Source organism: Antechinus flavipes, chromosome 1, assembly GCF_016432865.1.
Source record: "Antechinus flavipes isolate AdamAnt ecotype Samford, QLD, Australia chromosome 1, AdamAnt_v2, whole genome shotgun sequence".
Classification (NCBI taxonomy): domain Eukaryota; kingdom Metazoa; phylum Chordata; class Mammalia; order Dasyuromorphia; family Dasyuridae; genus Antechinus; species Antechinus flavipes.
In genome coordinates, this window is record NC_067398.1 from 524,004,948 (window position 1) to 524,031,683 (window position 26,736).

The 26,736-nt window shown below is 33.6% G+C and overlaps 1 protein-coding gene across 1 annotated transcript in view; it reads right to left on the minus strand.

Moving 5' to 3' along the window:
* Positions 1 to 26,736, minus strand: part of RTTN (rotatin) — a 235,447-nt gene that overhangs the window by 127,577 nt on the left and 81,134 nt on the right. The window contains exons 26-27 of the mRNA XM_051973949.1: positions 20,334 to 20,478; positions 9,014 to 9,168 (exon numbers count right to left, since the gene is read on the minus strand). Of these exons, the coding sequence (XP_051829909.1) occupies positions 9,014 to 9,168; positions 20,334 to 20,478 (300 nt within the window). The remainder of the gene's footprint in view (positions 1 to 9,013; positions 9,169 to 20,333; positions 20,479 to 26,736) is intronic.

Here is a 26,736-nt window from a genome sequence, read left to right on the forward strand (position 1 = left end):
GATGCGTATAAAGCCTTATATATCTACAATATTTTTGTTCCTGGACAGGGATACTGGCCACTCCAAGAATGATACATTTGGCACAATCTTATTGACAAGACAGAAAACTAGGCCCCATGAAAACAATGCTTCAAGCACCAGAGAACATTCAAAAGGTCCTTTGGAAGGACGAGGAAGGACACTGGCAAGGTCCATCCTTAGTACTTTGGAGAGGGCCGGGATATTTATGTCATGTAGATCCTGATGAGGAAAGCTGCTAGATTCCAGAAAGAACAAGCAAAGTTGTCCCTATTAAAACAGGGGTCAAAGAAGAAGAGAAGAAGAGGACCTAGGAAACACCTGAAACAGCGCAATAGCAGGGAGATGACTAACCTTGACAGACTGGCTTAGTGATTGGAACTAACATACTTCCTTTCTCATCCCCTTCTATAATATCACATGGGCTCTATGTAGCCATTTTTGTATTGTTGCTTCTTTTGCTTTTGCCTACTTTGCTAGGATGCTTTATATGTATTCTTAAAAATTCTATAGAGGTGCTTAGGGAAGAGCTTCTCATTTGTCAACATAAGAACATTTAGTCTTATCAATAAAAAAGGGAGAGTTGTTAGGGGTAATGAAGTATTGCTCTCTCTTTGAGATGTGCCACAGAGCCTGTGCCACATCAGTTTGTAGGGCGACTGCAAGACATAAAAAGGGGGTTAGCCTATGAGGCAGGAGTTTGTGTTTGGCATGAGTTAAGGAAGCCCTATAGGTTTCTTGAGATGGAAAGGGGCATGTCCTCTTCCTAGATCTCCTCCTGGGATACAGCACTAACTCCAGAAGCCTTCCTTCTGAGGGCTCCTCCTATGCAGTTCTGAGTGGGCTGGGCATAGGCAATCCCAGAGAGGCAGCATAAATGGACAGCTTTAAGCAGAATTTGCTCTCTTATGCTCTTCACTCTTGCTTCCTGCTATCCCCACTGAGAGGATGACTGAATAAAGACAGAATGTTTGCACCTCCTGGTCAGCCTGTCTCTGTGCGATCTGGGTTGGAGCCTGAAAGCAGAAGGCCTAGTCGTGGCCACTAAGGGATGGGCAGTTAGAGTAGCCTTAAGGGACGCTACATCCTTTATAAAAATAAAGTCCTTTGGCTTCTTTACATTTAACTTCTTTAGCTAATCCACATGGTAGACTGCTGAGGCAAACCTGCCTATTTGTGAAGCAGATGTCAGCCTAATGAGATCTATGAATATTTTAACTGTTCATAAGCCCCCAATTATCTATATCTTCTACTTCAACAGAAACTAGGATTTTTAAATCTTCTGTGAAGACAAGATTTAATTTATTTAACATTCAAAACACAAGAATACAGATGAAATGCAATTTATTAAATAAGGTCTACTCATCTCATTTTACCTTGTCATTGATCACTGCATATTACTTCTATTCTTCTCAAGAGGCTATAACTCTCACAAAAACCACCATACTCTATACATTACCATTTCTTCCTTCCTATAGAAAACAAAATCCCCCAACAATTCTTAACAGCTAAATCTGGAAAAGAAAACAAGGGTTCTAATTGTTATTTAAACATTTGATAAATGCTAACTAACACTATACTCCTGGTTGAATAAACAAAACAGAAGTTCATGATACTTCCGGCCAAGATGGCGGAGAGGAAATACACTTCTGTGTAATCTCCGTGTTTTTCTCTCACTATTCATTTCATTTCATGCCTCTGAATTAATGCTCGACTGAAAAAAAAAACCATACAATTACTTACCAAGAGAAACCATCCTTGAGACTCGTCAAGAAAGGTCTGTTTTTGCGCGAGGGCGGGGACGGTATTTGGAAGCAGTCTGCGGGTAGCAGCAGCTGCAACCAGAGCACAGATAGCAGCTCAGAACCGGGTGGAGCGGAGAGGGGGTAGGACCGCAGCCGTCTCTGCGGTGAGAGCTTTGCTATAGGAGCAAGTCAGCAGCCCAGCAGAGAAGCTAAAAACACCGGGGGTGAAGAATACAATCCCAAACAGCTGGAGTTTCTCGGGACCTGGCCACCCCTCCCCCACAGTGTCTTAGCCCGCTCGGATCTCAGAGCGCTCGGATCTCAGTGCGCAGGCGCCATAGCACAGTAGGACCTGTGCCTCACGAATACCCTGCCCCTCCCCCAAAGAAAGCAGCCTCCATTCAAGGGTTTTTTTTCCTTCTGTTTCTTTGATAGTTTGTCTTTGATAAATAGACAGAATGAGCAAGAAACTGAAAAAGAATTTAACCCTGGACAGCTTTTATACAGATAAAGAGCAGACTCCAAACCCTGAGGAGACTAAAAACAAACAGTCCCCAGGTGAATCCCCGAAGGAGGAGACCTTATATCCCTCAGCACAGATGAATCTCATGGAGGAAATTAAAAAGGCTCTCACAAGGGAGCTAGAAGAAAAATGGGAAAAGGAGAGGGAGGCTCTGCAAAAGGAGAGGGAGGCTTGGCAAAAGAGCCTGGAGAAGTCAGTTAAAGAGAGAGTGGATAAAGAAACCAAATCCTTGAAAAATAGGATTAGTGAACTGGAAACAGAAAACAGCTCTCTAAAAAACAAAATTGGCGAAATGGAAAAAAATTCCACAGAACAAAAGAACTCAATTGGACAATTAGAAAAAGATCTTAAAAAAGTGAGTGAAGAAAATACCTCACTGAAAATCAGGGTCGAACAATTGGAATTGAATGACTCGAGGAGACAAGAAGAATCAGTCAAGCAAATCCAAAAAAATCAAACAATGGAAAAGGATGTGAAATACCTTCTGGGGAAGACAACAGACCTGGAAAACAGATCCAGGAGAGACAACCTGAGAATCATCGGACTTCCAGAAAAGTATGATGAAAAAAAAAGCCTGAACACTATCTTCCAGGAAATTATCAAAGAGAACTGCCCAGAAGTCATAGAAACAGAAGGTAAAATAGACATTGAAAGAATTCATCGATCCCCTACTGAAAGGGATCCTAAAATCAAAACACCAAGGAATATAGTGGCCAAATGCCAGAACCCTCAGGCAAAGGAAAAAATACTGCAAGCGGCTAGAAAAACCCAATTCAAGTATCAAGGAGCCACAATAAGGATCACCCAGGATCTGGCAGCATCCACATTAAAGGATCGAAGGGCCTGGAATATGATATTCCGAAAGGCTAAGGAACTTGGTATGCAACCAAAAATAACTTACCCAGCGAGATTGAGCATCTTTTTCCAGGGAAGAAGATGGTCATTCAACGAAATAAGCGAATTTCATCTATTTCTGATGAAAAAGCCAGAACTTAACAAAAAATTTGATCTACAAGCACAGAACTCAAGAGAAATCTAAAAAGGTAAAGATTAATCTTGGGAACTATATTTCGGCTGTAAAGATGTATAAAAAATACATGTATACCTTGTTCTAGAAACTAGTTGAGGAAAGGACATTGTACTAGAAAAAAGGGAAAGTGGGGGTACTACATTTCATGAAGAGGCAAAGAAAACCTAGTATATCTGAGAGAAAGAATGGAGAGGAATGAAAATAGTGAGTATTTTACTGCTTTCAGAATTGGCAGTAAGAGAAGAATTTTAGACATATTCAATCTATGGTGAAACTTCTCCCACCTCATTGAAAAGTGAGAAGGGAAAAGTGAAAAAGGAAGGAATAAGCTAAGTGGAAGGGAATACGGGAACTGGGAGGGAAAGGGGTAAGTTGGGGGGGGGGAACTCTAAGGGGAGGGGAGGGATACTGAAAAAGGGAGGGCTGTGAGAAGCAAGGGGAGCTCACAAGCTTAATACTGGGAAGGGGGGTAAGGGAGGGGGTAAGGGAGTAAGAAGGGAGAAAAGCATAAACCGGGGTCAACAAGATGGCAAGTAATACAGAATTGGTCATTTTAACCATAAATGTGAACGGGGTAAACTCCTCTATAAAGAGGAAGCGGTTAGCAGAATGGATTAAAAGCCAGAATCCTACAATATGTTGTATACAGGAAACACACCTGAAGCGGGGTGATACATGCAGGTTAAAGGTAAAAGGTTGGAGCAAAATCTACTATGCTTCAGGTGAAGCCAAAAAAGCAGGGGTAGCCATCCTGATCTCAGATCAAGCTAAAGCAAAAATTGATCTAATCAAAAGAGATAAGGAAGGGCACTATATCTTGCTAAAGGGTAGAATGAATAATGAAGAAGTATCTATATTAAATATATATGCACCAAGTAGTGTAGCATCTAAATTCCTAAAAGAGAAATTAAGAGAGCTGCAAGAAGAAATAGACAGTAAAACTATAATAGTGGGAGATCTCAACCTTGCACTCTCAGAATTAGATAAATCAATCCACAAAATAAATAAGAAAGAAGTCAAAGAGATAAATAGAATACTAGAAAAATTAGATATGATAGATCTCTGGAGAAAATGTAATGGGGACAGAAAGGAGTACACCTTCTTTTCAGCAGTTCATGGAACTTATACAAAAATTGATCATATATTAGGACATAAAAACCTCAAACTCAAATGCAGTAAGGCAGAAATAGTGAATGCATCCTTTTCAGACCATGATGCATTGAAAATTACATTCAATAAAAAGCCACAGGAAAGTAGACCAAAAAATAATTGGAAACTAAATAATCTCATACTAAAGAATGATTGGGTGAAACAGCAAATTATAGACATAATTAATAACTTCATCCAAGAAAATGATAATAATGAGACATCATACCAAAATGTATGGGATGCAGCCAAAGCGGTAATAAGGGGAAATCTCATATCTCTAGAGGCCTATTTGTATAAAATAGAGAAAGAGAAGGTCAATGAATTGGGCTTGCAACTAAAAATGCTAGAAAAGGAACAAATTAAAAACCCCCAATCAAACACTAAACTTGAAATTCAAAAAATAAAAGGAGAGATCAATAAAATTGAAAGTAAAAAAACTATTGAATTGATTAATAAAACTAAGAGTTGGTTCTATGAAAAAACCAACAAAATAGACAAACCCTTAGTAAATCTGATTAAAAAAAGGAAAGAGGAAAATCAAATTGTTAGTCTTAAAAATGAAAAGGGAGAACTCACCACTAACGAAGAGGAAATTAGAGCAATAATTAGGAGTTACTTTGCCCAACTTTACGCCAATAAATTCGACAACTTAAATGAAATAGAAGAATACCTCCAAAAATATAGCTTACCTAAACTAACAGAGGAAGAAGTAAATATCCTAAACACTCCTATCTCAGAAAAAGAAATAGAACAAACTATCAATCAACTCCCTAAGAAAAAAACCCCAGGACCAGATGGATTTACATCTGAATTCTATCAAACATTTAAAGATCAATTAACTCCAATGCTAAATAAACTATTTGAAGAAGTAGGGATTGAAGGAGTCCTACCAAACTCCTTTTATGACACAGATATGGTACTGATACCTAAACCAGGTAGGCTGAAAACAGAGAAAGAAAATTATAGACCAATCTCCCTAATGAATATTGATGCTAAAATCTTAAATAAAATATTAGCAAAAAGATTACAGAAAATCATCCCCAGGATAATACACTATGACCAAGTAGGATTTATACCAGGAATGCAGGGCTGGTTCAATATTAGGAAAACTATTAACATAATTGACTACATCAACAACCAACCAAACAAAAACCATATGATCATTTCAATAGATGCAGAAAAAGCATTTGATAAAATCCAACAGCCATTCCTAATAAAAACACTTGAGAGCATAGGAATAAAAGGACTTTTCCTTAAAATAGTTAGGAGCATATATTTTAAACCTTCAGTAAGCATCATATGCAATGGGGAAAAACTGGAACCTTTCCCGGTAAGATCTGGAGTGAAGCAAGGTTGCCCACTATCACCATTATTATTCAATATTGTATTAGAAACACTGGCCTCTGCAATAAGAGTCGAGAAAGAGATTAAAGGAATTAGAGTAGGCAATGAGGAAACCAAACTATCACTCTTTGCAGATGATATGATGGTATACCTAGAAAACCCCAGAGATTCTACTAAAAAGCTATTAGAAATAATTCATAATTTTAGCAAAGTAGCAGGATACAAAATAAATCCCCATAAATCCTCAGCATTCTTATACACCACCAACAAAATCCAAGAGCAAGAGATACAAAGAGAAATTCCATTCAAAATAACTGTTGATAGCATAAAATATTTGGGAATCTACCTACCAAAGGAAAGTCAGGAATTATATGAGCAAAATTACAAAAAAGTTTTCACACAAATAAAGTCAGACTTAAATAATTGGAAAAATATTAAGTGCTCTTGGATAGGCCGAGCAAATATAATAAAGATGACAATACTCCCTAAACTAATCTATTTATTTAGTGCTATACCAATCAGACTTCCAAGAAAATATTTTAATGATTTAGAAAAAATAACAACAAAATTCATATGGAACAATAAAAAGTCGAGAATCTCAAGGGAATTAATGAAAAAAAAATCAAATGAAGGTGGTCTAGCTGTACCTGATCTAAAATTATATTATAAAGCAGCAGTCACCAAAACCATCTGGTATTGGCTTAGAAATAGATTAGTTGATCAGTGGAAAAGGTTAGGTTCACAAGACAGAATAGTCAACTATAGCAATCTAGTGTTTGACAAACCCAAAGATTCTAAATTTTGGGATAAGATTTCATTATTTGATAAAAACTGCTGGATAACTGGAAATTAGTATGGCAGAAATTAGGCAAGGACCCACACTTAACACCACATACCAAGATAAGATCAAAATGGGTCCATGACCTAGGCATAAAGAACGAGATTATAAATAAATTAGAAGAACATAGGATAGTTTATCTCTCAGACTTGTGGAGGAGAAAGAAATTTGTGACCAAAGATGAACTAGAGACCATTACCAATCACAAAATAGAAAATTTTGATTATATCAAATTAAAAAGCCTTTGTACAAACAGAACGAATGCAAACAAGATTAGTAGGGAAGTAACTAACTGGGAAAACATCTTTACAATTAAAGGTTCTGATAAAGGCCTCATTTCCAAAATATATAGAGAACTGACTCAAATTTATAAAAAATCAAGCCATTCTCCAATTGATAAATGGTCAAAGGATATGAACAGACAATTTTCAGAAGAAGAAATTGAAACTATTACCACTCACATGAAAGAGTGTTCCAAATCACTATTGATCAGAGAAATGCAAATTAAGACAACTCTGAGATATCACTACACTCCTGTCAGATTGGCTAAGATGACAGGAAAAAACAATGATGAATGTTGGAGGGGATGCGGGAAAACGGGGACATTGATGCATTGTTGGTGGAGTTGTGAACGAATCCAGCCATTCTGGAGAGCGATCTGGAATTATGCCCAAAAAGTTATCAAACTGTGCATACCCTTTGATCCAACAGTGTTTCTATTGGGCTTATACCCCAAAGAGATACTAAAAAAGGGAAGGGGACCTGTATGTGCCAAAATGTTTGTAGCAGCCCTGTTTGTAGTGGCTAGAAACTGGAAAATGAGTGGATGCCCATCAATTGGAGAATGGCTGGGTAAATTGTGGTATATGAACGTTATGGAATATTATTGCTCTGTAAGGAATGACCAGCAGGATGAATACAGAGAGGCTTGGAGAGACCTACATGGACTGATGCTAAGTGAGATGAGCAGAACCAGGAGATCATTATACACTTCGACAACGATATTGTATGAGGATGTATTCTGATGGAAGTGGATTTCTCTGACAAAGAGACTTAACTGAGTTTCATTGGAGAAATGATGGACAGAAACAGCTACACCCAAAGAAGGAATACTGGGAAATGAATGTGAACTATTTGCAATTTTGATTTTCTTCCCGAGTTATTTTTACCTTCTGAATCCAATTCTCCCTGTGCAACAAGAGAACTGTTTGGTTCTGCAAATATGTATTGTATCTAGGATATACTGCAACATGTTTAGCATATATAGGACTGCTTGCTATCCTGGGGGGGGGGGGGGAGGAGGGAGGGAGGGGAAAAAACGAAACATAAGTGATTGCAAGGGATAATGTCGTGTAGAAATTATCCTGGCATGGATTCTGTCAATGCGAAGTTATTATTAAATAAAATAAAATTTATTAAAAAAAAAAAAAAAAAAACAAAACAGAAGTTCATGACGAAATATATAGGTTCATTTCCTTTGCTATAACCATGTAACTATTCATGGTGTTTATTCAACTGTGAAGTCAAGTGATTAGTTGTTGTCCTTTGTTCTCAAAGAGGACCAAAATGGGATTATAATGTTAGGATCAAGATATATGTCTGAGTGTGGCTGATCAGAACAATATGAGCTTGAGAGGCTCTATCACAATTCAGTCACAAATAGTACATATGAATTTTTGGGAGGAAGATATCTCTAAAAGTATGGAAAAATGGAAAAATAGTATGAATGATGTCTTTTTTTATTAGATTTAAATGAGATAGAGTTATTTAGTTGGTGGTCTCACTCTCTCTTCCAGAGTCATCAGATTCTAGTAGTAAAACAAAAGTCAAGATGACATGTAAGATGTAATAGATGTCCTTCAAATCTTGAGTGTTTAACCAAACAACATTCTCCGCAGAACCTGCTTCAGCTGTCTTCAAGGCCATTGGAACAAACTGTTCTCATCTGCCCATTCTGCCAGGGTAACTCTTCACATACCAGGGGTAGATATCCCCCTAACTTACCAAATATTTTGAGTTCCTTCAGTGACTCTTAACCTGGTTTAGCTCATGCATGGAAATGATGAAGCCACAAACAACTTGAATTGAGATATAAATAGAGATTTCAGCATTTTAGGAAAATCTAAAACAATCTCCTAAAATAAGAATTTTGGACTGATGATTTGGAAGTTTTCATTTAGCCCTAAGTTTACATTACGAATTATTTTCATACCATCTCTTTGCCATATATGACCAAAATAACCATACCAATGCAATAAAATATTAGGCCACAAACTTATTTTTCCTCAAATTGAAAACATAATTCCTTAAGTAAAAAATTGCTAAAGCTCTAAAGATATGAATGTATCTTTATATATAGCACCTACCTATCTGTTACATCCATGAATATGAGTAGCAAGTTATTAAAGAAAGTCATCAGTTCCTTTCGCAATCGTTGTCTGATAGTGTTCTGGGTGTCAGCTGCTTCTTCTTGCTCTTGTGTTTCTGATGGCCCAAGGAGCTCTAAGAGTGGATTTGGATTCTAAAATTCAAATTTTGAAAAAGACATGTAAAATGATAATTATATACTCAAGTTACTCTTCATGTATGTAAAATTAAATTACACACAAAGACTTTTACTGCAAAATAGCTACAAATTTTATGACAAAAGTGTTTTTAATTTAAATGCTGCTTAAAATTTCCCTTTTCTATGAAACTAATACTAAATACTAAAATTGTCTAAACAATTTAATAGATTTACCAACATTTTGGTGTTTTTAAGTACTATTAATTATTAATTAATAAAATAAAATAAAAAAAATAAAAACAAGATATTAAACATGCTATGACACCTCAATATGTTATATGATGACCTGAATAAATGAATAGAGAGACAGATGGCATTTTTTAATTTGGTCTAAATAGATAGACAGAAATATGCATGTAGCTGTTCTATTATTTTTCAATCATGTCTAACACCTCATGGCCACATTTAGGATATTCTTGGCAAAGGTACTGGAATAGTTTGCTATTTCCTTCTCCAGCTCACTTTACAGATAAGGAAAGTGAGGCGAATGGGGCTAAATGACTTGCCCAGGGCCACATAGCTAGTAAGTGTCGTAGACCACATTTGAACAGATAAAACTAATTCTTTTTGACCTCAAACCTGACATTCTATCTACTGTACCACCTACCTACCCTTGTATATCACTAAAAGGTAATATGTAGCAATATGCTAGGAATGTGAAATACTGAAAAACATTGGTGTCAGTGTTATAAGATCTTGGTTCACTCCCAGTTCTACTGGGACAACAGCCAAATGAATTACCCTCTTTGGGCCCCAGTTTCATTTGTTTTAAAAAGGGGGAGAGGGAATTTGGACAAGATGAACTCTAAGGTTACCTTCACCTCCAAAATTTTTAAATTTTTTGAATATATGAAATCATTTTTGTAATGAGATAACATTTTTGAGGTTTACTTTAAGAAAAGAGTGGGAATGGAAGAAGGAAAAGTTCTAGCTCATTTCTAATATTTCTGCTAAATATACTATGATTTCTTTGGTATAGGGAATTCCCAATGAACAACTGCACCTGTTATGAAATTTAGTTTGGGGCTCAAAGTAGTTAGTAACTTGTTCAAGATCACACATCATGTATCAAAAGTAAGACATAAAACTAATCTTCCTGACTTCAAAGTTGGCTCTGTGTCTACTTAATATTAATAATATTTCTACAATTTTTGATGCTAAAAAGGCCAAATTCCTAAAAGAGACAGAAAAATATGGAATTAAGGACACAAGGAGAGAGAGAGGCTAGTCTTGATAAAGAGAAGGGTCCATTTTCTTCTAAAATAGTAATGAAAGGTAGGGAATGAAAACATAATAGACAATACTGAAAGCACTTGGGTTGTCTAATGGAGAGAAACCAGAGTTCAAGACAGGCTTCTATTTTCTTGAACATGAGGCAGTCTGATTAGGAAGAAGACTGCATTATGTAGGTGGTCTGAAAAAAGAAGAAAAATTTTTAAATAGGTTGGGAAGTACAAGAGAGAATCAACAGGCAAAAGTAAAAATACTCAATCTCAATGCACTTATGAGAGATCATCTGAGATAAGATGACATAAATTTGTAGAAGATTTTGTCAATACTGTTGTATGACTCCCCGCAATGGTATAAAGCAGCATACATGTAAAGGCTGATGATTTGGCTAACTCAGGGTTTGAGGTTTGAAAGATATTTTCCTATTGCAACATAAAAAGGATTACAGGGATTAAAGGATAGAGGAAAGTTGAATTGATATGATCACTAATATGACCTTAGAATATACTAAGAGAAGAAGAATGACTAGAAGAAAGGTTCTAATCTTTCTGTACTCTGCCCCAGTCAGACCACTTTCATATTCAATTTTGGACCATATCTAATAAGTATACACAAGAGAGCAATTAGGATGGTAAAAGACCTCAAAATCATATATTATAAGGATTTATTATAGCATTTATCTTTGAGAAAAGAAAATATGTGATATATGTAATAGCTATCTTCAAATATTTTAAGGGCTAACAATGGAAGAAAGATTAGACTAGTTCTGCTTGATCTCAGAGGACAGGGGAAAAAAAAAATAGTGGGAGGTCTTTCTATCCTCAACACCAGTAAGATTTATTTACTAAGTAAGGTTTGTTGATCAAATGAGAATATAAGGAAATATCTCAACATGTTAGGAAAATCTTCATAATAATCATTATTCAAAAGTGAAATAGATTGCCATGGCAGATTTCTCCTCCAATAGCGATTTAACCAACAGTTGAGTAGCACTGTAAAGAATATTTTTCTTTTGGATTTTGATAGCTGTGTTTTGGATTAAGATAGCATTTGATAGTGCTTTCAATTCTGGGATTTTCTTGACATGTATTACAATTATTCTGATGGCAAGAATGTGAAGAGGAATTAAAAAGCTCTTGATAAAGGTGACAGAGGAGAGTGCAAAAGCTGGCTTCAAGCTTAACATTAAAAAAAAAAAAAAAAACAAAGATCACTGCATGACAACTATAGTCATGAAATTAAAAGACACAAAGCTATGGTAAATCTAGAGAGCATATTAAAAAACAGAAATATCACTTTGTTGAAAATGATCTGTATAGTCAATGCCATGGTTTTTCCAGTAGCAATGTATGGCTATCAGTTGGATTATATGGTAAACTGAGTCCCATAGAATTAATGCTTTTGAACGATGATAAACTGAGTTAATGCTTTTGAACTGTGGTGCTAAGAAAGACTTTTGTGAGTCCCCTGGACAGCAAGGAGGTTAAGCCAATTAATACTTAAGAAAATTAATTCAGGCTATTCACCGGAAAATCAAATAATGATGATAAAGCTTAAGTATTTTGGCCACATGATGAAAAGATGGGACTCACTGGAAAAGACCCTAATGTCAGGAAAGATTGAAGGCAAAAGGAAAAGGGGACAAGAAAATAAGATAGATAAATTTTATAGTGGCATTCAGCCAATAAGATTATACTTTAAAATGTTTATTGCTTATGCTGTGTACCTAGAAAGACCATTTTTAAAATTAAGTATTTTAGTCTTTAACATAGCTAAAATTTGTATATTAAAATTCAGATTAAATTAACCTTAGGTGTAGTAAGTCTTTTATCTTTTCTTAGGTACAAAGCAAAGGAAGAAACAGATTAATCTAACTGGTGCCCAGTGATCACAAGCATTTATTCAATCCTGAAGTCTTTGCCTTTGAACATTAATATTCAATCCTAATTTAAACCATCCATTTGAGTCATTATTTTTTCACTGATGACCTCAAAAATAGTGATTTCAATAATCATGGCACATTATCTTTATGCACACATTATTTATTCTCTTTATATCCAATTTCACACTCATCAATGAACAAGAGAATTTTAGAAGGTTCTCTTTCAGAGAACTCTGAGTAAAAATGAAGTCTAAAAAAAGTCTAGAATTAATTATTTTGCAATTCTATGTAATCTCAAAAAAATAACATTTTTACAATTAAAATATTTAGAACAATTTTGAACAGTCATTTAATATACTACAATGAGATTCAAAATGTTCAGTTATTGTTAAATATGATATCCATCCATATAAATTTAAGTAAAATAGGTAAATTCTAAATAAATCTGTTAAACATGTTGTATACATATACTAATATTTCTTTGAAATAAATGTATAGCAATCAAAGGTTCTGATAAAGGTCTCATTTCCAAAATATATAGAGAATTGATTCTAATTTATAAGAAATCAAACCATTCTCTAATTGATAAATGGTCAAAGGATATGAACAGACAATTCTCAGACGAAGAAATTGAAACTATTTATAGACATATGAAAATATGCTCCAAATCATTATTAATCAGAGAAATGCAAAATAAGACAACTCTGAGATACCATTACACACCTGTCAGATTGGCTAGAGTGACAGGGAAAGATAACGTGGAATGTTGGAGGGGATGTGGGAAAACAGGGACACTGATACATTGTTGGTAGAATTGTGAACACATCCAGCTACTCTGGAGAGCAATTTGGAACTATGCTCAAAAAGTTATCAAACTGTGCATACCCTTTGATCCAGCAGTGTTTCTACTGGGCTTATACCCCAAAGAGATACTAAAGAAGGGAAAGGGACCTGTATGTGCCAAAATGTTTGTGGCAGCCCTGTTTGTAATGGCTAGAAGCTGGAAAATGAATGGATGCCTATCAACTGGAGAATGGTTGAGTAAATTATGGTATATGAACGTTATAGAATATTATTGTTCTGTAAGGAATGACCAGCAGGATGAATACGGAGAGGACTGGCGAGACTTACATGAACTGATGCTAAGTGAAATGAGCAGAACCAGAAGATCATTATATACCTCAACAACGATATTGTTTGAGGATGTATTCTGATGGAAGTGGATCTTTTTGTTAAAGAGAGATAATTCAGTTTCAATTGATCAAGGATGGACAGAAGCAGCTACACCCAAAGAAAGAACACTGGGAAATGAATATAAACTGCTTGCATTTTTGTTTTTCTTCCCAGATTATTTATACCTTCTGAATCCAATTCTCCCTGTGCAACAAGAAAACTGTTCGGTTCTACACACATATATTGTATCTAGGATATACTGTAACCTATTCAACATGTAAAGGACTGCTTGCCATGTGGGGGAGGGGGTGAAGGGAGGGAGGGGAAAAATCAGAACAGAAGTGAGTGCAAGGAATAATACTATAAAAAATTACCCTGGCATGGGTTCTATCAATAAAGTTATTTTAAAAAAAAGAAAAGAAATACATGTATAGGAAAGTGGAATACAAGAGTTTATGTTATTCCTTCTCTCCTCTATCTCATTATTTTTCTTCAGGTTTTATCACTCAATCAGTAATGTTCTAATGTTGCCATTAAATATGCCTGAGGTCATCTTTTGCTACTCTAACATTTATAGGATTTTTTTTTAATATGTAGCATTGTTGAAACAATCCTCCTGATTGTACTACTTCCGTGACTATTTTAAATCTCTTCTTTCTCATTTTGGTCTTTCCAAATGATTTAGAAAAGATATAGAGATATTTTAATAAAATTTTCATAAGCTTTCCTCTTGCCCAAGTATATTATCTGCTTTCTTTTGTTTGTGTCATCTTGATCCATTTACTAATTGTAAAATCACTTGGCATTTCCTAATATTACTACACTGGTTCTCAAATTCATTATTATTCCTAACATCGTAAGAGTTGCTTTAGGAATGAACTAAAAGTATACAGAAGTCCTTGACATTATACAAATTAAAATAAACAAAACATTACTAAATACTACTTTAAGAAGTTATAAACAAAAAAAAAAACAACAACAGAAATCTAAAGAATTTGGTGAAAATATTATTGTAGAGTACCTTTAACCAATATGATTATGCTTACAAATAAAAAATTATATTGTGAAATATAGTACTTATACTTCAACATGTTATCAGCCCCACTGTGTACACACACATACACACACACACACACACACACACACACACAATAATAATAATATGACATAAAATACAAAATATACTAATAGTATATATAGCATATTTACACATATATACATATATGCAATATAATTTTGCTCTTACTATTTCTTTGATTTTCATCAAATTAGTATTTCTTAGATAATATTCTTAACTCTATTTCTCTTCAATAATTTCTTGTAATATACTGTAATCTACACAAATCCAGAATGTGTCTCTTCATGTTCTCTTTTTTTTTTTTAATTTAATTTTATTTAATAATAACTTTGTATTGACAGAATCCATGCCAGGATAATTTTTACACAACATTATCCCTTGCAATCACTTATGTTTCGTTTTTTCCCCTCCCTCCCTCCTCTCCCCCCCCAAGATGGCAAGCAGTCCTATATATGTCAAATATGTTGCAGTATATCCTAGATACAATCCATATTTGCAAAACCGAACAGTTCTCCCGCTGCACAGGGAGAATTGGATTCAGAAGGTAAAAATAACTCGGGAAGAAAATCAAAAATCAAATAGTTCACATTCATTTCCCAGTATCCCTTCTTTGGGTGCAGCTGTTTCTGTCCATCATTTATCCAATGAAACTCAGTTAAGTCTCTTTGTCAGAGAAATCCACTTCCATCAGAATACATCCTCATACAATATCGTTATCGAAGTGTATAATGATCTCCTGGTTCTGCTCATCTCACTTAGCATCAGTCCATGTAGGTCTCTCCAAGCCTCTCTGTATTCATCCTGCTGGTCATTCCTTACAGAGCAATAATATTCCATAACATTCATATACCACAATTTACCCAGCCATTCTCCAATTGATGGGCATCCATTCATTTTCCAGTTTCTAGCCACTACAAACAGGGCTGCTACAAACATTTTGGCACATACAGGTCCCTTTCCCTTTTTTAGTATCTCTTTGGGGTATAAGCCCAATAGAAACACTGCTGGATCAAAGGGTATGCACAGTTTGATAACTTTTTGGGCATAATTCCAGATTGCTCTCCAGAATGGCTGGATTCGTTCACAACTCCACCAACAATGCATCAGTGTCCCCGTTTTCCCGCATCCCCTCCAACATTCATCATTATTTTTTCCTGTCATCTTAGCCAATCTGACAGGTGTGTAGTGATATCTCAGAGTTGTCTTAATTTGCATTTCTCTGATCAATAGTGATTTGGAACACTCTTTCATGTGAGTGGTAATAGTTTCAATTTCTTCATCTGAAAATTGTCTGTTCATATCCTTTGCTCATGTCCTCTTAATGATTTTCAATTTCAGTTCTTCAGAGACTTCAGTCTCACATCATGGTATTTAAAAAACAGGCTATTGTTTCTGGCAAATTCTTGAAGATATTACTCAAGCTTGCTCTTCTATTTAATTTTGGGGCCAACTTAATTCCCATTTATTAAAATTTAATTATATAAATATATAAACTCATGTACACATTATATATGTGTGTCAGCATATACACACATATACATACATACACACACACACAGGCTATCTCAAGAAGTATTCTAAAGAACAGCATTATTCTGTCCACTTGGTTTTTGTGTCATTATCACAAACATCAAAATTCACATGGATCTTTTAGGTAATTCTGCAATGCTATGAACTTTGATAAATCAAGCATGACATCACCTACAAACAGAAATATGTGAAAAATCTCACTGTCTCTTATAAATAAAAATCTATGATCCTACAATGTAATGTTCTCTCTAAAATGTAATGTTCTATGTTGAGGTTTTCCTGGGGTCTCTGGGAGCAGCCTTCGTTTCAGTTCAGTAATCGCCACAAGTGCAGCTAGGTGTTAAAAGTCCAAATCCTTTATTGTCTCTTTCAAAGTCCTATCTTCACTTGGGGCTCGGCTAGTTTTCTGGAGACCTTCCAGGGTCTTGGTTTCAGTGGAGAAGTGAAGGAGGAGAGTCTGCCACCAAGGTACTGTGAGATAGGATGAATCTGTCTGAGTTGAAGGGCTTGGACTTGTGCTCCAGCCTTCAGCCTCCAGCATTCTGTCCGCTTGTCTCTGAATCTCTGAAGACTGGCTGAGTCTTCTAGCTTATATGCTACACACTGAGTACAAACCAATCATTTTTTGTTGTAGGATTAAATTAATGCTAAACTAGATTTATAATGCTGAAAAATTACCCATGCATATATCTTGTAAATAAAAAGCTATTTTAATAAATAAATAAACAAACTAGATTTAACCATTGTCTCCTCAATTCCACTTAGTACCTTATTTCAAGTTCTAGCCCATATCATCTCCTTGTAGGATTAAATCAATCATAATTAACCATGCTAAATTAGATAACTATTGTCTCTATCAATTCCACTGACTTAGTACCTTGTAAGAATCCTTTGTTTCAAGTTTAGAGTTCTGGCCCATAACACTACAACTTATATCAGAAGGTTCTATTCAACTTGTACCTAGATCTCCCCCATGACAGTGAAGAACATATTTGGCAAGCATATTTTTAATCCCTCACCTAATGCTTATTAATAGGTATAAAGTTATTCAAGTATTCAATTAAGTATCTATTAAGCACCTCTGATATTAACATAAGGGGGGAAGGAAAAACAGGCTGATCATGTGACAAAATCAAGAGAAATAACTTTGGACAGTTCATATGTTGTACAGACATCCCTTCAAAAATCAAAAAAACTGCTACCTTTTTGAGTGAATTGGTAAATTTATGGGAAGACATAAGAGTAGCACAGGATGAACAGGTAAAGCAGTAATGATGTAATCATCATTAGTGGATAAAATGCCCACATTAATGAGATTGTAGGTCTATTTAACTATTTATATGAATGAAATACAGGACTTGAACCTAGAATGTCCTTGCTTCTAGGCCAGTTCCCCTAAGGTGCCCCTGCAACAATAGCTTGATTAAATGCATCAAGTTGGAAATGTTTTAAAAGTGTTGATTTTGATTTTTTTAACAATTTGATGATCTGACTATATAGTTAGCTGATTCAAGAATGACATGTATCAGTAGTTAGGGGTTTTCTCTGTTAAATGTCAAAAATATCATTTGTGTCTGCTGATTAATTTATTTTCCTAAAGCAAAGGGTGGATCATGTCACCCTGTAATGTTCGGGCTAGCTTTCTGGAGGACCTCTGGACAGGTCTTGGTCTCAGCAGAATAGTCACCATGAGGATATTCAGGAATAGAGTCTTTATTCTTGAGTCTCGAGTCTGAGATCCAGCTAGAGCACACACTCTCTCACACACTCTCCTTTATTCAGTCTCTCCTCCATAGTCTGTCTGCTTCAGAGTCTGTTCACTCTGACTGACTCACTCTTGATCTTAATGGAGGAGTGCAAGAGGCAGGAGAGCCACTAGGAGGATGGACAAAAATAGAATGTCTCATTTCCAGTTCTTCTTAGACCTTATATACCTTACTGTAATTATATCATTACAATATACTGATTATGTGTGAACTAGAGAACCATTACATCACCATGCTAAGTACTAAGTACATGTATACTAAAGAACCATCATCTCATCAATTTCACTGAATGAACACCTTGTTGTAAGTATCCTTGTTTCAAGTATACTTCTCCAGAGTTCTGGCCCTCTATATCTCCCACTTTAATTTTCAAAAAATTAATTTTTGTAACATATTTTGTCTCTGATTGTTCTTGTACTTGAATTTGCTCACAAACTCCTTCCATTTCTTTCTTATGTGTGTATATGTATGTTATATGGGTGTGTGTGTGTGTGTGTGTATAAAAGCATATATGGCAGATATAAAATTAACATTTTTATGTAGATAAGATACAGTTTTAAACATAAACTACCCAAATCACTTATTAAATTATTTTTAAATGGAAATTACCTCTTCAAAAAATAAAAGCAGACTACAGGAGGAAAAGGAAACATTATTTTCTTAAAATTGTGTTTTTCTACACATGATATTTTTGAAAGGATAGTAGTTCCTTAGGAACTGCTATTTATTAGGTCGATAGGTTTTTTATGGTTTATTTTATTTATTTGGTTTTTTTTTTTTTTGCAGGCTCTTTAATATATGAATCTTAGGGTTATAGAGTCATAAATTTAGAGCTGGAAAGAACTTTGAAGTACTTAAAGTTGAAATGTTTATGAGGGCAAATGTTATCTCTGTATTAATTCGATTGTCTATAATAAGAACTGAAACCTAAGTTCCTATCCTAATCTCCCTCTGAACTATTTCCCTAACCCTTCTGCTCCTCTACTCTTATCTAATTCTATATACATCTCAGTGAGATATCAGCATATAAATATGCTAAACAGTTTTATAATTAATAATAGCTACTAACATTTATACAGTACTTTTACATCCTTCAAAATACTTCATATACATTGCTGTATTCATTTGGCTCATCATAGGCTTTCCAAGTAACTACAGATTTCAGTATTCCCATTTTCAAAGATTTTGTGACCCTGGACCAGTCAGTTAACTTCAATCTATCTCATTTGCCTCACCTGTAAAATCAAGATTATTTTCTATTATTAGATGTATTATTATAGCGCTTAACTTTCCAGGATTGTTAAGGATAAAATGAGATAATTGTGAAATTCATTAAAAACCTTAAAGCACTATATAAATGCTATTGCTATTATTAGGAGTATTAAGTGTCAGAGGTGGGATACAACTTATGTTTCTCCTAACTGTAAACAACTCATTATGCTTCTTCCTAATTCATAAACATGGAGACTAGTACATAGAGAATCCTAAAGAATCTATTTATTCAAATTAAGGAGTAAAAGAGGAATGTATTAAGAGAAAGGGAAAAGAAGAGGCAGAATGAGACAAATTTTCTTACATAAAAGAAGAAAAAGCTTTTACAATGGAGGGGAAGATTGGAAAGGGGATGGTGATAAGTGAACCTTACTCTCATCAGAACTGGTTCAAAAAGGGAATAATAAACACATTCCATTGGGTATAAAAATTTGTTTTATACTACAGGAAAGTAGGAGCAGAAGAGAATAACAGAAATATAGGGGAGAAAGGAAGTAATGAGAGAAGGGAGGGCAAACTGGGGAGGTAGTCAGAAGCAAAACACTTTTGAGGAAGGAATGGTGAAAGGAGAGAATGAATAAACAGGTTAGAGTCGGGTAAAAGGAGGAAGATAGGAGAAAATATAATTAGCAAAAGTAATTGTAAAAAATATTTTGAAGCAAGTTTCTCTGATACAGGCCTCATTTCTCAAACAAAGAAAACTGAATCAAATTTATGAAAACAAGAGACATTGCCAAACTGATAAATGATCAAAAGATATGAACAGTTTACAGCTGAAGTAATACAAGCTGGCCATGGCCATATGAAAGAATGGTCTAATTTACTACAGACTGGAGAAATGCAAATTAAAACAATTCCAAACAATTCCTTATACTTATTATACTGGCTAATGGGACAAAAGATGATAAATGTAAGAGGGGAGGACAAATAAGAGTTTAGTGCACTGTCAGTAGAACTGTGAACAGAGTCAACCATTCTATAGAACAATTCAGAATTATGCTCAAGCATTATAAAACCATGCTTACCCTTTAACCTAGCAAAATCACTACCAGGTCTGTATTAACTAGACTACAGAAGATAAATTCATTAAGCAAAATTCCATAAATTATTCATTTTCCAGTAATAGCAGTAATTTTTAGAGATTACATCAAACCTAAAAAAAAGAAATATCTCATATACAAAATCTTACCTGTTTAAGGATTATTTTCAGAATCCAATCTAGAAATTCTATAACTGGAGAATTCCTATGTTCCCTCATTAACTTATTTATAAAACACATGATATCAGCCAGAAGCTTCTCATCTTCAGGACAAGCAGGAAGTACTTGTAGAAACCTGTAATGCAAACTATAACATAAGTTTCATTTGCTTTCTCTTTAAATATTGAAAAAGCACCAAATCTATGAAAAACACAAATGGCATTCTAATGGTACAAAATACTAAAGTAATTGAATTATAAATGATTAGCTATTTTCTGTACATAAAATGTAATCTCAGAATTATGATACATTTTTAAACTCAAAATAATGAAAAATATTCTAAAATCAAAATGGGGAATTTTGGAATTGGGAAATAATAACTATAAAAATAATACAAATATCTAAAATTTATTATATAAAAATTCCAATAAATACAGGAATAAAGCAAAAATTTCCCTTTTCCTTGTCACTATCTGATAGAGTTTTAGATGTCAAAAATGGCTATAAAACAAGAGAAATTTAAGCACCTATAGAACCAGGGATATATGGTAAAAGAGAGAAATTTAAGCACCTACAGAACCAGGGATATATGGTAAAGGATAAGACCAACTTACCTGTTGACGTCCTACCCTGATATAACCAACCAATGTTTCACATATTTGTTTGTAAATTCTGATAGTCCTTTATCTAATAATTATCTTTTATCATTCTATCTTTCCTTATGCTTTATAACCACAAATTGTGACCAAATTTTTCCTGTGACCTCCATTCCCTTCATCACTCAATTTCTTCCCTAGCTATCACCCCTAAACTTTCTACATGCTTCCTTTCCCTTATTTAAGTCCTTCATAAACCAATACAACTCCATGCTAAAACTCCATTTCCCTCTTTAATTATCTTCAATCATGGCTTGCCAAAACAAAATTCAGGATTAAACTGGAAGAAATCACAAAAGTATTACAAATTTAAGTTATCTAATCTCAACAAATACTCACTGCAACAAAGTAAACATCCAACTCCTTCCCTAAACATTTTCTATGCCACTCTCTATTGAAGCTATTCCAAATATTCTTGTATCTATTACTGCATCCCATTCTACTTTCACTCAAAGCATTTTTTTCCCCTTCCCTTCTAAACTGAAGACATCACCTTATAATTCACTGAAAAAATTAAGACCATTCATCAATCTTTCTCCCTCTCATCTTACACCATTCATTTATCTTGCAGTATTAGCTAAGAGTCAACCCATGTTGCCAAGGCAAAATCCTCTTTATGAGGCCTTGATGTCATGGCCTTCCCTTTTATTCTCCCCATTTCAATTTTAAATTATAGCTATACTAATTATAAATATGCAATACATATGCAAATCTCCTTCACTCTTTAGGGAAAAAAAAGTCTTCTTTGATCCTATCTCCCCTGCCATCTATACTACATATTTTCCCCCCCTTTCATGGCTGAATTCCTTGAAAATTTCAGTGCTTCCACTTCTCTTATCACAGTCTTTTAAAGTGTCTGCAGGCTGGCTTCCAAACTCATCATACAATAGCAACTAAAGTTATCAAGTCTTTATCTTGAGTCTACTTTTCTTTTCAATCTATACTACTGCACTTGATGTTTATATCAATTCCCATGAGTTCAGATATGATCTCTATGAACATGATTTCCAGGTTTATATGGTCATTCTTAATCTCTCTTCTGAGCTATAATTATATACCACCAATGGCCTCTTGGGACACCTTGACCTAGATATCTCATAGGGATCTCAAATGTAATATGTCAAAACAGAACTCATTATCTTTTCGCCAAAACTCTCTCATCTTCCCAGCTTTTCTAATACTTTTGAGGGTACAATTATCCTCTCAATCACTAACATCACAAACTCTATGTAATTCTAAACTCAATATTGTCTTCCCCATTAAAATGCATGCTTCTTGAGAGTAGAGATGGTGTTTGTCTTTTTTATAACTCCTAGCTCTTTTAAAAGTACCAAGAAAATAGTAAGTCATTAATAAAGACTTGCTGATTAACTAAAGAGGACAAAACTATACCTATTTGTGAATGATATTATTGTTTATTTGGAAAATACTAGAGAATAAACAAAAAAATTGAGACAAGTGTGAGTAAACAGTATGACACATATACATATATACTCACATACATATATTTGCACATAAGAATATGTATGTATATATGTGTATTATGTGTTCATAGTAAAAAAAGAAAAAAAGAACTATGATGAAGTACTTAGTACACATGTCTAGGCAGAACAAATATAAGAAAAATAATATTAGCAAATTATTTCATTGACTTAGTGCCTTATCAATCTAGCCACTAAGGAGCTACTTTGCAGAACTGTAATAGTAGTATAGTAACAAAATCATGAGCAAGGAAAAAAGGTCCTAGAATCACACGTAATAAATGAAAGAAAAAATATTAAGGGGAAAGGAAGGAATAGAATAAAAAATAATAAATGAAAGAAAAAATGGAAAGGGGAAAGGAAGGAATAGAAAGGATAAGACCTAAAATTATCTTCTAAAGTTGTTATCAAAATTATGTGGTATGATTTTAAAAATTTAAGAAGTAAATCATTGGAAAGATTTCATAAAAGAAGAACTAGAAATAAATGAATTCAAATATTTGATAAACATGACAGTATGAATGACTTGGTGAAGAACTTCCTACTAGACAAAAAAGTTTTTTGACAAATTAAGTTTAGATAAGTATCTTACATCATATGTTACCATATATCCAAATGGAAATGACCTAAATATCAAAGATCAAAACATTTTCTTAAAAAATTAGATGTATCAGAGCTATGGAAATAAGCTTGTTAAGTTTTGAATTTTCTTTAAGTGTGTAAATTGTGGATTATGTCTTTACATTTCTCCCTTTGGTTCTAGTAGTTCTGGGCAGTTTTCTTTTAAAATTTCATAAAACAATTTTCATGGAGGCCAATAAATCTTTTAGAAACCTAATCAATTTTTTTATTCAAAAGGAGTTTTCAATTACCCATACTTTCTAATATATCTTTATTTCTTATTCTCTTAGAGAGCCATCTCTTATCATATAGAATAACATGGAAAGAAATTAGATAAAAATAACTAATCAACAATAACAAGTCTATACATATAAATTAAAAATTCCCAATGTTTAGGATAAAAGAAAAAAACATTGCAAGCCAAGAAGAAATTAATAAATCAACAACGATTTATTAAGCATGTGTTATATGACAGAAACTGACTTTATTAGATACTGAGGAGGAAAAAAAAAAAAGCAATTCTTGCCTTAAAGAACTTAACATATTCTCTCAGAAGGCTATATTTAAATTTATAGATATATATGTAAGATAAAAACAAGGCAATAAGTAAAAATATGTTTGAGACCACTTGGGAATCCTCCCAGTGATTTGCTAATTACATTTTGGTAACTGTTGCTTTAAGATGATAATTTTAACACTTCTGTGATATTAAAATAGGAAGAAAATGGGAAAGTACATTCAACATACAGTAATGGATTTTACTCTTTAAAATTTTCCTTGGAAATGGTAATATTTTAAGTTTATGTAAGAACCTGAGCATATTTTAACCATATACATTTAACAGCCTAACTAGAAATCCAAGATATTGAAAAATCCAAGAAGCTGAAGGATGAACAGTTATCCATAAAAAACCTTAACATTCTTCGTCCTAATATTCTGCTAAACAATTTGGAACTATGCTCCCAAAGTTACTAAACTGTACTTATGTCCTTTTGATTCAATGATACCACAATTAGGTCTATACTACAAAGAGACAGAAGAAAGAGGAAAAGCACTAAAGTATTCATAAAAGTTCTTTTTTGTAATGGCAAAGATTTGGAATTTTTTGTTGGGAAAATAAAGGAATGAACATCATTTGGTGAATGGCCTAACAAATTACAGTATATAGATATAATAGAATATTATTGCACTGTAAGAAAAATTGAAAGTAATTTTTTTAGGAAAATCATGGAAGACTTCTATGAGCTAATGAGAAGGGAAGTGAGCAGATCCAAAAGTACAATTTGTAATAAAAACATTATAAATAAAAAAAATCTGAAAGACCTGAGAACTCAGTGCCATGACCAATGATTCCAAAGAATTTAAAATGAAGCATACAACCCATTTCTAGGCAGATAGGTGATGGATTCAAAGTGAAGAATAAGATATATTTTATAAACATGGTCAGTGTGAAAATTTGTTTTGCTTGACTATGTATATTTTTGTAAGGGTTTTGTTTTTCTTTATTTTTTTCCAGGGTAATGGGAGAGAGTTTTGAGTTTTGAGAAAAGGGAACTATTGGGAAAGAGAAAATTGAATTGAAAGAAAATGTTTGTTAATTAAAAATTTTAATTTAATATTTTAAAAAATATTCTTAAATTTCAATACTTAGGATAATTGATTTCAAGCAAATAGACCTGAGATTTCATTTAGTACAACCTCTTCCTTTTGTAGATATGGAAACTAATGCCCAGAGAAGTTAAGTGACTTAACTAAAATTATAATAAGTGGAATAGTAGAATTTGAATTTAGATCTTCTAAATCTAAATGCATTTTTTAAAATTTTAATTTAACATGGACATTTTTAAAAACTGTTTATCATATGTACTTATAGAGCAGATAAGGAATAAAAGTTTCTTACTAGACTTTTTAAACTAAAAAATTTAAGGTTTACCTTCTGTATCAGAGGGGATCTAATTCCAATTCTAATCATTTCATAGAATTAAGACTAGTAAAAAAAAATATTTTTTATGAATAATTTTGTGAAACAGACCTGTTAGCATAATATATACCTTGTATTTTTTCATCCTATTAATATGACATAGAGGATACTGAAATTTATTCACATATTGATAACAAAATACTATTATTAAATGTTAGATTAAAGAAGAAGAAATGAACAAAATTATCAGAAACTAATAGTTTTTATAAAAGTTCAACAATATCACAAAATTACAAAACTTCTAAATTTAAAAGGACCATAGTGGCTATCTAATCTAACACTTAACTGAAACATACTTACAAAGTTACCTAACAAGTGATTACACAGCTTTTGTTTGAAAACCTATAGTGAAGAGAAGTTAACTAATTCAGCCCATTCCTATTTAGCTGTAATGCTGATCGTCCTTTCATCACATCTAAAATTGCTTCTTTGTTCCTACTTCGGCCTCTATTGTGCCAAGTCAAAGAAATCTTATCCATATTCTGTACCATAATCCCCCCAAAATACTTGAAGGAACCTATAACAATACCCTACTTAAATATTTATTTCCTTCTCAAGAGTAAATATATCCAATATACTCCAATAATATTTATAAGGTTCAAATTCATGAACTTGAGATCTTTCAACACCTTAGGATACTTTCCTGTTTACTGAAATCCTTCTTTAAATAAAATATCCAGAAATAAATTCTATACATTAGCTGGAATCTGACCAAGGCAGAGTGCAATGAAAATATAAGTACTTTATTCCAGGATACATTGCTTCTCCTAAACATTCTACATTTACTTTTTGAGAGGTACACCACAGCATACCACTAACCAACACAGAACTAAAACTATTAAATTTCTTCCAGATGAATTATTCTTTAACCAAATCTCCCAAAATTTGTCATAATAGTAAGAGCTATCATTTATATAGCACTAAGATTGCAAAGTATTTTACAATAATCTCATAAAAGAGCAACAATCCTCTGAAGTAAGTTCCTATTATTATCCCCCATTTTACAGGTGAGGAAACTTTTATCTTACTCCAAATGCACATATGATACAATGTGGTTGTAAGTAGTTTTCATAATAAATTAAAAATTTTTGTATTTGGTATTTGGAGACCTAAACTCAAATCCCATTCTTATACTTACTATAATATTGGGCAAGTCATTTAATATCTATGGACCTCAATTTCTCAGCTGAGAAAAACTGCTTGTTCAAGGTCACAAAGTTATTAAGTGTTTTAAATAGTCCTGAATCCAAGTACTATTCTCTATCTCTTCATCAGAAATCTTTGAAATCAGCTGTCCCAAAACCTAGGGTACATGTCCAATTATTCTAGCTTTCTTCAATTCCAAAGGCTCATTTCTTCACAAAGTTCCCTTTTATGTCCAAGGCAATCCCAATAGACTTTGGATAAAAAATGTCATCTGTATCCTGAAAAAGAACTATGGAGATTGAATGTAAATCAACACATGCTATAATCACTTCTTTTTTCTGTTGTTTTTTTTTTCCTCTTATCTCCCAACACGATTCATAAAGCAATAAATAATAAATTAATGGATACAGATAGATAGCGATCATAGATGACAGATAGATAGATAGATAGATAGATAGATACAGAGAAAGGACGATTCTGGCAAGAGAAAAAAAGTTTCCTTTCCCATC